The sequence below is a fragment of the Chelonia mydas genome, chromosome 1 (assembly GCF_015237465.2).
Source record: "Chelonia mydas isolate rCheMyd1 chromosome 1, rCheMyd1.pri.v2, whole genome shotgun sequence".
NCBI classification, from domain to species: domain Eukaryota; kingdom Metazoa; phylum Chordata; order Testudines; family Cheloniidae; genus Chelonia; species Chelonia mydas.
This window is the reverse complement of record NC_057849.1, coordinates 306,517,081-306,529,147: the sequence shown is the minus strand read 5'-3', so window position 1 is coordinate 306,529,147 and position 12,067 is coordinate 306,517,081. Positions and strand designations below refer to the sequence as shown.

The following is a 12,067-nucleotide window of genomic DNA, read 5'->3' as shown; positions in this document are numbered from 1 at the left end:
CTGGAGCCGCTTCAGAAGATATCACAGATATTAACATCAGTGGATGCTTAGGGCCACTGTATTGTCAAGTACTTCCAAATGATGAGCTCTATTTGCCTCTCTCATCTTCATTTATTGAGTTGTCTACAGCTGATGGGGAAGGTGCATGTGTTATGATGGGGAAAATTTTGTTGGATATTAATATGGCAGTACTAGAAGAAAATGATAGTTCATGCAGAGGTTCTTGTATTCCTCATGGGCAACTAAGGTCCAAACCTGGCGGTAAGCATTCTCAGCTGGCTAAAAATTATTCTGTGAATTTTGGAACAGGTGCTGTTAATATCAGGGAACCTGACTAACATTTCAAATATTACAGCTGAATAAAGATTAATTATGAAATTATCTAACTCTTTGAATGGACAACTATTTATAGTTATAGCATTTTACATACAGTGTGTGGGCAGCATATATTCAACATACTGAATATTTGAAGATTTAGCCTTTCTGTCAGAAACGGTGAGATACGAAATGTTCTGATCTCAAAAGAAAATGCAATATATTCCCCCGCCCCCAAGACAATGTTACAAATTCCATTTGATTTTTGGAATAATTTTTTTTAAGAGTAATATATTAAAACTACTGCTGTCATGCAAATGTATACCCATAGTCATGAAAACTAAGAGTAAAATCAATAGTTAAGTAATATTTCTGTAGTGACTTCAGTTTGGAAGCATGTAATTGTTAATGCATCATGTAAATATAAATGTAATTTCATTTTGTTTCAAAATTTTATTACAGAACTCAAGATTATATATAACTTCATGTTTAAGATTTGGCTGTGAGTCAGTAAGCTTTTAAAATACAGTTTTTAAATGTGATATGCAGTGCTTCTATAAAATTCTGTCAGCTATAGTAATATGTACTCACTGCCCCAGTAACCAAGCACCGAGCATACAATTAGTTTGAATTTTATCTTTTTTTCATTTATATTTAAGAAGTCTCTGAAAAAATAATACACAAGCATTCTTTCAAAGGACAAATTTCAGGAGTCAAACAATACTTAACGTATTCAAGACTGTGCAGAGAAAAATCGTTCCCTGTTAAGGAAAGTCCACTAAAAAAACAGGCAACTAAAAAAGGAGACCTATTAGCTAATACTACCAAAAATACGTTTTAATAACCTTCTTATATTAAGGAAAATGTAAGATAAATAATTCCTGAATTCATTAGTATTAGGAATATCCGTATTTGAATATAGTCAGTTGCCTTCAGAAAAAAATTTCTAGTTGTTAATACAGAGTGCTCTATTTTTTCAGCTTATCAAAGTCAGATGTTCAATTGATATTTAATATGACATCCAAAACAACTGTTAGAAGAACATATGCTAAAGTTGCAAAGTCAAGTACCCAAAAGTTAAGAAATACCAGAATTAAGGTTTCTTGTACAACTTTAATCAGTCACCTTGTGTATATGCTTTGTCTTTAATGGTGTGATTGTATTTGCTAGATAGACAAGGAATGTTGAGACTAATGATCCTCGGTTCAGTTCTGAATTTTGGAGGGGAATATCCTGTAGTGGCTACACACCTTTCTGTTTGTCACTCTTTTCTTCCTCTGGCTTGGCCCCTTCTACCCTCATCCCTGCCAGCTTGTCCAGTCCTCTTTCTATTCCCCCACCCTCTTTCCTCATCCATCTGCATTCCAGTGAGGCTGCTTCTTTCTCCATGCAGTCTGGGAGCCAGCTGGAGGGGCATTGAACAGAAAGAAGTCTTGCTCTCATTTCTGGTGCCAATACCACAACAGCCCTCAGTTGCTGTGAGATCCAGTTCTTGAGAAAGTCCTACTCACCCCTGCAGCCTCAGGATGGAATATGCTCAGCCACTCTGGAGATGGTGCAGGAGCAGTGGGGGATGGATTTTGGCTGCCAGCCTCTAACAAACCTTTATACTGAACATGTGCAAACTGACTTTTCAGTGGCTTATAGCTTGGATAAATTTGGGCAGACTTTCGTGGGGACTGTAAAATGCACATCCCTGGTACTATGACAATCCCCTGCCAAACTTCAAGCTCCTGCTTCAAAGCACAGAGGTTTTAGTGTGTATCAATGAAAAGTTGTAGGAATTTAACATGGGTAAGACCAATGATTTTTTCCCAAATTTTGTTTTCTGAAATGGCGGAACTGTTTTAGCTCCAAACTTTCCAAAAGCACGTCTGCCTGAGGCATATGCGGTTTCAGCCCAAAAGATTAAAGTTTTCTAAAGTTATAAGCAACTGGAAGTAGGGTCTCATAATGCAAAGTGTTGAGCAGCCTTAACTTTCGGCGTTGCTGTCAGCTCCACCTATGAATAATTGAAGTTGGAGAGAAATAATATTGACTTCTAGAAACACAGACAGGTGTATTTGGAAGATGACTTTTTTCTACATTGAGATATTCTAGAAAAACAAGCTAAAAATGATTTTTTTTCCTTTTTCAAGACTGCAGATTTACCTTTGTTTCCATACCTTCATTATTCACTCTTTATCATATGATGTGAAATTGCCCATGGTTCAAACAAAATTTTAAAATGGAAGCATTTTTAAGACTATAAAGGATTTTTAAGGATATCTGATACTTTAGGTTATATTCAGTTGACAGTCAGTTGATCCACCAGTGACGTACCTTCCTGAGCTTGAGCAGGGACCAGATAGAATGATCCTTGCAGCTGCCATATACATACAACATTAAAGCCCAATCCTATGAACACTTATCCTGGAATCTAGGAATTGTCATACTTAATCAGACTTGAGGCTCATCTAATCCAGTCTCTGACAATGGCCAACAACAGAAAATTCAGAGGAAGGTGTAAAAACCCTGTAAGAGGTAGATGTGGGATAATCTGTCTGTGATGTTAAGTCTTGTTCTGGTCTCTAATAGTTGTAGATTAACTTGAGCCTTGAAGCATGAGTTTTAATGTCCCTTCCAAAAAAATTTCATGTGGATTGCTGAACTGTGGGAATAAATGTTTCAAAATCAATGGGACTACCCATGGAAATAAGCATAAAACTTTCCCATATAATCAGTTGAACTACTACATTAATATCTCCTCTTGAATGAATAGTACAAAAGAATGACTCACTAACAGAATTGGTTTGTACTGGTGTACAGGTATATCCTCAGCTGGTAAATTCTCATAGCACCATTGACTTCAATAAAGAGATGACAGCTTACACCATCTGAGAATTTGCCCTGTAGTGTCCCACATGTCATTACACTCCTCTACATTAGTATCCTCTTTATTATTAATGGAAATATTGACTGGATGAGTCAGAGGACCAAATCCTACTCACCTTACTCATGTCAATAGGGCCACTTACATGAGTAAAGTAAGTTGGAATTGGCTTTGGGAGAGTTGTTTAATTTTTGGCTGCTGTCAATCTCAGAAACAGAGTAGCTATCTGGCTAGCTACTGTCCTTTTTAAAAACAGATTGTCTAGGGTCCAGTGAACATCACAGGCATCCATCACAAATATTTCAATCACAGGCTGACACTCTGGTAATCTGAGGTTTCTTGTCTCTAGACATCATTGTTTGCCATGATACGATGATGGTGGTAGTACACTGCTACCAACTACGTAGGGTTTAGTGTTCCATATTTCAAACACAGATCTATGTGCAAGCAAATCTTACTGTTATGCTTCAATGAAAATCGTGGAATGAACGAGCTTTCTCACTCTGATTTTGTTTGATTTCTTCTACACAAAAATGACATAAAACAAATTCCTGTTTGTGAAATTGTTACGGCAATACCCCAAATCAGACTAAAATTCAGTCCTGAATAATGAATAATTTATCTTGAGCCTCTCTACTGATTCCTAATCTACTTACACTCAGAACTCAAGCAGAGTACCACATTTGGGGAGCAAATGGGTGCAATATGTATATGTCAGCAATGCAGAATGATCCAGTTGGTAGGTTAAATGTGTAATCCACTTTGGTTAAGTATAGTACAGTAGTGAAATCCGTGTCCTCTCTTCATAGGTCCAAATCTACCAATGGCAACTGTTGATATCAAAAATCCAGAAATTACAACTAACAGATTTTATAATTCACAAGTCAACAATATTTCATATACCAAAGAGATCAAGAAAAAAGGAAAAGTGAAAAAGAAGAAATTGACAAAGGCAGATATTGGAACTCCAAGCAACTTCCAGTAAGGACACTTGTATTACTGTTTGTTTCCCGCTTAGAAAAACAGTTCAGCCACATAAATATGATTTATTTAAAAGGTTGTTAGCAAATCAGCCCTAAATTTCAAACTGACTGCTTAGTCAACAAAGCCTCCTCTTAACATTTTGTTAGGTGTCGTATCTTTTTATATAGCTTAACGGTTCTTTTCTAATTTCATTTCTTTTTACACATGAAATATGTTAGATCCTATTTCACTTATATTATTTTTTTAAAATTTCACATTCATACCATTTTAGATTAATTCTTATCTGTTTCCTGAATTGTAATTTAACAAGATTTAATCTCAATGCTTTTTGAAAAGTAAGTGTGCATTGTTCACTCGTTAGCAGGGAAGGAGAAGTAATGACAGATAACACCAAGAAGACTGAGGGGTTTAATGCCTGTTGTGCTTCAGTCTTCCCCAGAAAGTTCATTGTGACCCAGATGCTTAACACAATATTAACAATAAGGGGGAAAGGAGCACAAGCTAGAGTAAGGAAAGAACAGGTTAAAGAATATTTAAATAAGTTAGGTGTGTTCAAGTTTGCAGAGCCTGATGAATTTCACTCTAGGGTACTTAAGGAACTAGCTCAAACTCAGAATTATTAGTGATTCTCTGAGAACTCATGGAGGACTGGTGAGAGTCTCAAAGGACTGGAGATGGGCAAATATGGTAGCTATCTTTACAAAAAGAAAAGGAGTACTTCTGGCACCTTAGAGACTAACCAATTTATTTGAGCATAAGCTTTCATGAGCTACAGCTCACTTCCGATGAAGTGAGCTGTAGCTCACGAAAGCTTATGCTCAAATAAAGTGGTTAGTCTCTAAGGTGCCAGAAGTACTCCTTTTCTTTTTGTGAATACAGACTAACACGGCTGTTACTCTGTTACAAAGTGTAACAGAGAGGACCTGGGGGATTATAGACCAGTCAGCTTAACTTTGGTACTCAGAAAGACGTCTGAATAAATTGTTAATCAACGAGAAGATAATAAGGTAATAGGAAAAAGAAAAGGAGCACTTGTGGCACCTTAGAGACTAACAAATTTATTTGAGCATGATGCTCAAATATATTCGTTAGTTTCTAAGGTGCCACAAGTACTCCTTTTCTTTTTCTGAATACAGACTAACATGGCTGCTACTCTGAAACCTAAGGTAATAGTAGTAGCCAACATGGATTTGTCAAGAACAAAGCATACCAAAACCAACCTAATTTCCTTCTTTGACAGGTTTACTGGCCTAATGTATAGGGGGAAGCCGTAGAGGTGATATATTTTGATTTTTAGTAAGGCTTTTGACACAGTCCCACATTACATTCTTATAAGCAATTAGGGAAATGGGGTCTAGATGAAATTACTATAAGATGAGTGTACAACTGGTTTAAAAAAAAGTACTCAGTAGTTATCAATGGTTTACTGTCACTCTGGGAGGGAATATCTAGTAGTCTTGCAAAGATCCATCTTTGGTCTGGTACTAGTTAATATTTTGGGTAATGGAGTGGAAAGTATACTTATGAAATTTTCAGATGACACCAAGCTGGGAGGGGTTGCAAGCAGATTGGAATTCAAAATGACCTTGACGAATTGGTCTGAAATAAGCAAGATGAAATTCAATAGATACAAGTGCAAAGTACTACACTAAGGAAGAAAAAAAATCAAATTACCCAAATACAAAATGGGGAATAACTGGTTAGGCAGTACTGCAAAAAAGAATCTGAGCATTGAAGTGGATCACAAACAGAACATCAGTCAACAGTGGTGATTCTGTTGCACAAAAGGCAAATGTCATTCTGGGATGTATTTAGCAAGAACATTGTATGTAAGACATGGGAGGTAATTTCTCAGCTCTACTCAGCATTGGTGAGGTCTCAGCTTGAATTGTGGGTACTACACTTAAAGACAGATGTGGGCAAATTGGAGAGATCCAGAGGAGAGTAATACAAATGATAAAAAGTTTAGAAAACATAACCTGTGAGGAAACATTTTAGTAAACAAAAATGTGCAGTTTTTAGTCTTGAGAAAAGAAGATTGCAGGATGGGGGAGGACTTGGTAATAGTCTTCAAATATGTAAAAGGTTGTTATGAGGAGGAGGATGCTTAATCTTCAGGGAGGAATATATATAGGTTAAATATTAGGGGAAAAAATCTTACTATAAAGATAGGTAAGTACTCAAATAGATTACCAAGGGATGTTGTGTAATCCCTGTCATTAGAGATTTTTAAGAAGAGGTTAGACAAACAAAAACCCAGGGGAGGTGGGGTGGATTAGGTGACCTCTCAAGGTCTCTTCCAGCCCTATGTTTCTATGATTATCCATTAGGTTTCATAGTCATATTATAGCAATGGGAATTTAAAGACCCTGAGTTAGCTACGGAAAGCATCCCCTTCAATTCCCTTAATAGAAAATCAAGGTTTTCTTCAGTGTGGGATTATGCCCTTGTCGAGCAATCCTGTTTTGTTGAACCCTCATCCTCCATCACTAGCACGCTGGGATAGCCTGGTAAACTTTTCCATGGAACTAGTAGCACTACCATTATAGCAATCTCATTTAATAGTGTTTGGAAAGAATGTGGAATATAGTGAGAGCTCAGTAAAGGTGAGGAAAGAGAAGATAAAATGTATCCTTTTACCAAATGTGATGCTTAAGTTCTTTGAGGCAGGAATCATTTTGTCTGTTTGTACAGTGCTTAGTACAGTGGGGCCCTAGTCTGTGACTGGGGCTCCTTGGCCCGACCAGAATATAAACAATAAAAGAAGCACTACTGCCAGAAAACCAGACAATAGGGAAAAACTGAACTGCGTGACCTAAAAGAAGGAAAAACTCAAGTGACCATCAGGCCTGGTCTACAGTGGAGATTTTAGCTATCTGTGGCCCACTAATGATGGCGCTCCACTGATGCAGATCCCTAGCATAGATAAGCAAAATTACAATAAATTATCAGTTGCACTAGTGGAGTTTATCGTTGCTTAAACCAACACTCACTGTGCACTAGTGTGGCCACACCAGTGGCTAATCACAGATATCTGTAACAAAGGCAAAATTCCTAGTGAAGAAATTTAATTTATAAAATGTTTCCATTGTTTTTTACTTTGGTGGGACATGGTCTTATTCTGGAGTGTGTGGGGGTGTGTTGTGTGTGTGTGTGTGTGCATACATACATAAGTTTCCCAGTTTAAAGTGACCTAGTATTGTGAGATAAATGTTAATATCTGCTTTTGTTACAAACATAGGGAAGTTCTAATGCTTGATATTGTCAAGACAGCACAGTAGATGTTGCATAATTTGGTCCAGCATAGATATAAATAAGTGCTGTGGTTAAAGTACTGAACTATTGAGCATCAGAACTGGAGCTGGTTGGGAAAATTCCAATGAAACATTTTTTCATCAGAATTTGCTGATTCATCAAAAATGAAACCCTGTCTTGTCACACTAGCCAGAATCTGGTCGGTTTCATCACTGCTATTTGATGGTGAGCAGCACTGAAGTGATAAGAATCATGTCCGTTTCAGTCAACACCTGTGAAGACTTTCAGGGTCCTTGGTTCTACTTCAACCTGCCAGGCAGGCAGCCAGGGATCTCAGGGAATATATTTTGTTTTGGAAATGCCACATTTTTATCAGGCCAAAAAATATTTCCTAAAACTTAAATTTCACAAACCTAAAATTTGGCTTCTCTGCCAACTCTAAGCATAATTCATGTTACATGTACCTTGTATAAATCAAAGTCCAACCTGGCTAACTAAAGATGTTGTTTGAAACCAATTTAGTTAGTTGTGCATCCATGAGTTAACTAAATTGGTTTAAAAAAACAACCCTTAATTATACTGTTGAAACTTTCTTATGTAGACAAGGCCTTACCTTACACACAATCATAAAACTTGTATGTGAAATATTTTAGCATTTTCATACTAATTTATTTTTGTTTGTTTATTGGAAAGAGTAATGTAGCATTTTCCAAAATAAATTTGGTCAATACATAAAGGTAATCTGTGTGATATTTCTCCATGTTTGTTTTTCCAAAGATTTTTTTTAATTGTTTTTAATACCACTAGCAATGACCATGAATATTTAAGAAACAAATGAGCATACACATGTTAATTTAGTCCCTGTCCTGATGTTCTGTCCACCATCTGTAAGACTTTTGAGGAGCAGTGTGAAATATGGAATTAGCTTAAATGTTTAATTTCTCTGTTAATTTCATCTGACTTTGTACAATAAGTATTAGGAGTAAATTGTATATGTAATTGTATTTCATATTGATATATGAGACAATAGATTTATGTAAATACTTATAAAATGATTTAGCTAGAGATAGCTCATGTCACTTCATATGAATGTTTAGAATAATAGCATGATTAATAAGGGGTTTTTTTAGATGAGACTTTTGTTCATTTTGCCCATCTTATGTAAAAGACTTCTAATTTTGCTGCTTAAAAACGGGCTTTAAGACCAAAAAGTATCATTCTTGTAAGGGAATATTTGTATTAGGGTAGCACCTAGAAGCCCTAACCAAGATTGGGACCCCAGTGCGCTAGGCATATATGAAGGCAGTCCCTGTCGTGATGAACTTAATCTGAAGTATGCTGTTTCTCAACTGGATATCCCACCTGATGTATTTTTGTGACTGTCATGACTTACTCAGATTGTGCAGAATCTCAGCTTGATTTTTAAAAAGGTGTTTTTAAAGACATTCCAAACATGAAATGCTTGTAAACTAATGTAGTGCTGCCTTCCTGATTCTGCAGGCAGCCTGAAACAGTGGCTTGGAGAAGTGTGAACTCTTGTCTCCTATTAATCTCTTGGGAATGTTAAATAAAATGCTGGCACGTAAATGTCAACATGAACTGTTTTAGTGGATGGAGGGGTGTGGGAGAGACGCCTGGGCTGATAGGAACTGGGAATTGCTTAGGGAAGGAAATGCAGCATAGAACAGAAACACTAAGAGAAGGAAAAGGAGAGAAATGGAGAAAGGAGCTGTTGGTGAGGAAAAGAAACAGAGCAAAAATGGTGGTGGCCCAAAGAAGGAGGGCCAGCATACTTTCCCACTGTGTGGTATTGAATGTGACAATAAATAACTTTAATAGTAGCCAGAAGTGTAGTTACTGTATAAAAGCTAAAATCTGTCCTTGATGTTTGTGCAAGCCTCCAGTTAACACCATTGTATTATGCTGGGGTATAGAGTCATAAATTTATGCCACACTCAATAACCAAAAGTAGTGGAATTCAGTCCTCTCCACCAAATGAGTGTGACTTGTGATCTGGGTGAACAAGAAAACAGGTGAGAGGAAAATTATTTTATAGTGCATAATACAAATGGAGAGCTGAAGCACTGAGAGGTGTTGACTGGTGACTTACCCAGTGTCTCACAAAAAGACTATGGCATAACCTGGTATCGAACCCAGAGCTCCTGGAGTCCTAGTCCAGTGTTCTAACCACAAGACTGTCATTTCCTTGACATGGATTAAATGGATTTCTTTAATTTTGCTTTTTTAGACACATTGGGCACGTTGGTTGGGATCCAAACACAGGTTTTGATGTAAGTAACTTCAGTATTGTACATAACATCAGATGGTTAAAGGCATCATGTTTTTGACTAAATTGTCCAAGAATGGCATCAAAAACTAAAAGTTCCATCGCAAACCATGCAAATCATGGCTACTGGGGTGCTACAGAATGATGCACTCTGGAAAAATTCTATGTGGAGGGAAAATACTAAAAGGATTTGTGGGGGGGGATATTTGTAGAAGGCTAGCTAATCCTTAAATTTTGTGCTTAATATTTTCTTTCTGCACCAAGAAAAGTCTGTTCTTCTTAAGGAATTCAGCACAGAAATCTGTGCTTGAGTCTCATTTTTTGTTTAGCTGTTCGTCTTAGCTAGATGGGATTTTTAACCCCCCAAAATGGTTTATAAGTAAAATAAGAATCTTTTTTCAATTTGTTTACTTCAGGTGAGAAAACAGTGTCCATAAATAAATTATAGTACTAACATGTCTGATTTGCAGGTGAACAACTTGGACCCGGAACTGAAAAAACTATTTGATTTGTGTGGAATTTCAGAGGCTCAATTAAAAGACAAAGAAACGTCGAAGGTGATCTATGATTTCATTGAAAAAACAGGAGGAGTAGAAGCTGTTAAAAATGAGCTGCGTAGGCAAGGTAAGTCATCTGCTACTAATGCATCAGACTGAGCTATTTGACTTAAGGATTAAAAAAATGTTACTGATGTGAAGCAGTTTCTGGAAGTCTTCTCATGCTTTTGCATTGACATTGAGTCTGAGATTTCTGTGCATTACAGAACACTACATAAGTGTCCCAGTGTCACCCATGAGTATAGTTCCAAAATATTTCTCTTTATCATCAAAATGTTTTGCATGTCATAAGTAATTTTCAGTAACACTTTCACTGACTGCAAAGCTGTGCAATATCTCCCATCTGAATTTTTAAAGTAGTTTCCATTGCATATTTTATTTATGGTCTTGCAAAATCATAAATATTTAAAGATATGATTCAAGAAATCCATGGCTGCTGTCGCTTCAAGGTAAAGAACATGGTTGAGTCATCAAATGTAGGAAAGACAGATGTGCGTCTGCAAACTTAAGCTTACTAGTACAGTAAGTAATGTACCTTCTAATATACAGAGGCCTGCAGATTGTTCTCCTTTTAACTCAAGTAGTGGAACTATTGCTTGGTAATCAAAGGGTCTCGGAGTTAAGTTTCTACTGGAACTTTATTCATAAATGAGCCATTTCCAGCATAATACTACTTAATGTATTCAAGAATGGCCATAGTGGGTCAGACCAGAGTTCCATCTAGCCCAGTATCCTGTCTTCTGACAGTGGTCAGTGCTAGTCCTGAGGGAATGAACAGAACTTTTCCCTGAATGAACAGAGACTAGGGACACCATCCTCGCCCATCCTGGCTAATAGCCATTGATGGACCTATCCTCCATGAACTTATCTAGTTCTTTTTTGAACCCTCTTATAATCTTGGCCTTCACAATGTCCTCTGGGAAGGAGTTCCATGGGTTGACTCTCTGTTGTGTGAAAAAATCCTTCCTTTTGTTTGTTTTAAACCTGCTACCTGTTAATTTCATTTGGTGACCCCTAGTTCTTGTATTATGAGAAGTAAATAATGCTTCCTTATTTACTTCTCCACATCAGTCATGATTTTCTAGACCTCTATCATATTCCCCCCTATAATCTCTTTTCCAAGCTGAAAAGTCAATTTTATTAATCTCTCCCCATACGGAAAATACCTCTACACATTTTTGTTGCCCCTTTTCTGAACCTTTTCCAATTCCAATATATCTTTTTTGAGATGGGGCGACCACGTCTGCATGCAGTATTCAAGATGTGGGCGTACCATGGATTTATATAGAGGCAATATGATATTTTCTGTCTTCTTATCTATCCCTTTCTTAATGATTCCCAACATTGTGTTTGCTTTTTTGTCTGCCGCTGCACATTGAGTGGATGTTTTCAGAAAACTATCCACAATGACTCCAAGATCTTTCTCGAGTGGTAACAGCTAATTGAGACCCCATCATTTTATATAGAGAGAGAGAGTTGGGATTATGTTTTCCAATGTACATTACTTTGCATTTATCAACCTTGAATTTCATCTGCCATTTTGTTGCCCAGTCACTCTGTTTTATGAGATCCTTTTGTAGCTCTTCGCAGTCTGCTTTGGACTTACAAAACTACTCATGATCGTTATCGGCAAATTTTGCCACCTCACTGTTTACCCCTTTTTCCATATCATTTATGAATATGTTGAATAGGACTGGTCCCAGTACAGACCCCAGAGGAACACCACTATTTACCTCTCTCCATTCAAATATTTGTTGCCATCATATTTTTCTGCTGTTTTTCATAACATCTTAATGT

The 12,067-nt window shown here is 37.0% G+C and overlaps 1 protein-coding gene across 2 annotated transcripts in view; it reads left to right on the top strand.

The window, feature by feature from the left end:
- Window positions 1-12,067, top strand: part of WASL (WASP like actin nucleation promoting factor) — an 84,323-nt gene that overhangs the window by 61,529 nt on the left and 10,727 nt on the right. For both annotated transcript variants that reach the window (XM_037888987.2, XM_043550415.1), the window contains 3 exons: window positions 3,997-4,168; window positions 9,675-9,717; window positions 10,184-10,337. In XM_037888987.2, coding sequence (XP_037744915.1) covers window positions 3,997-4,168; window positions 9,675-9,717; window positions 10,184-10,337 — 369 coding nt within the window. The remainder of the gene's footprint in view (window positions 1-3,996; window positions 4,169-9,674; window positions 9,718-10,183; window positions 10,338-12,067) is intronic.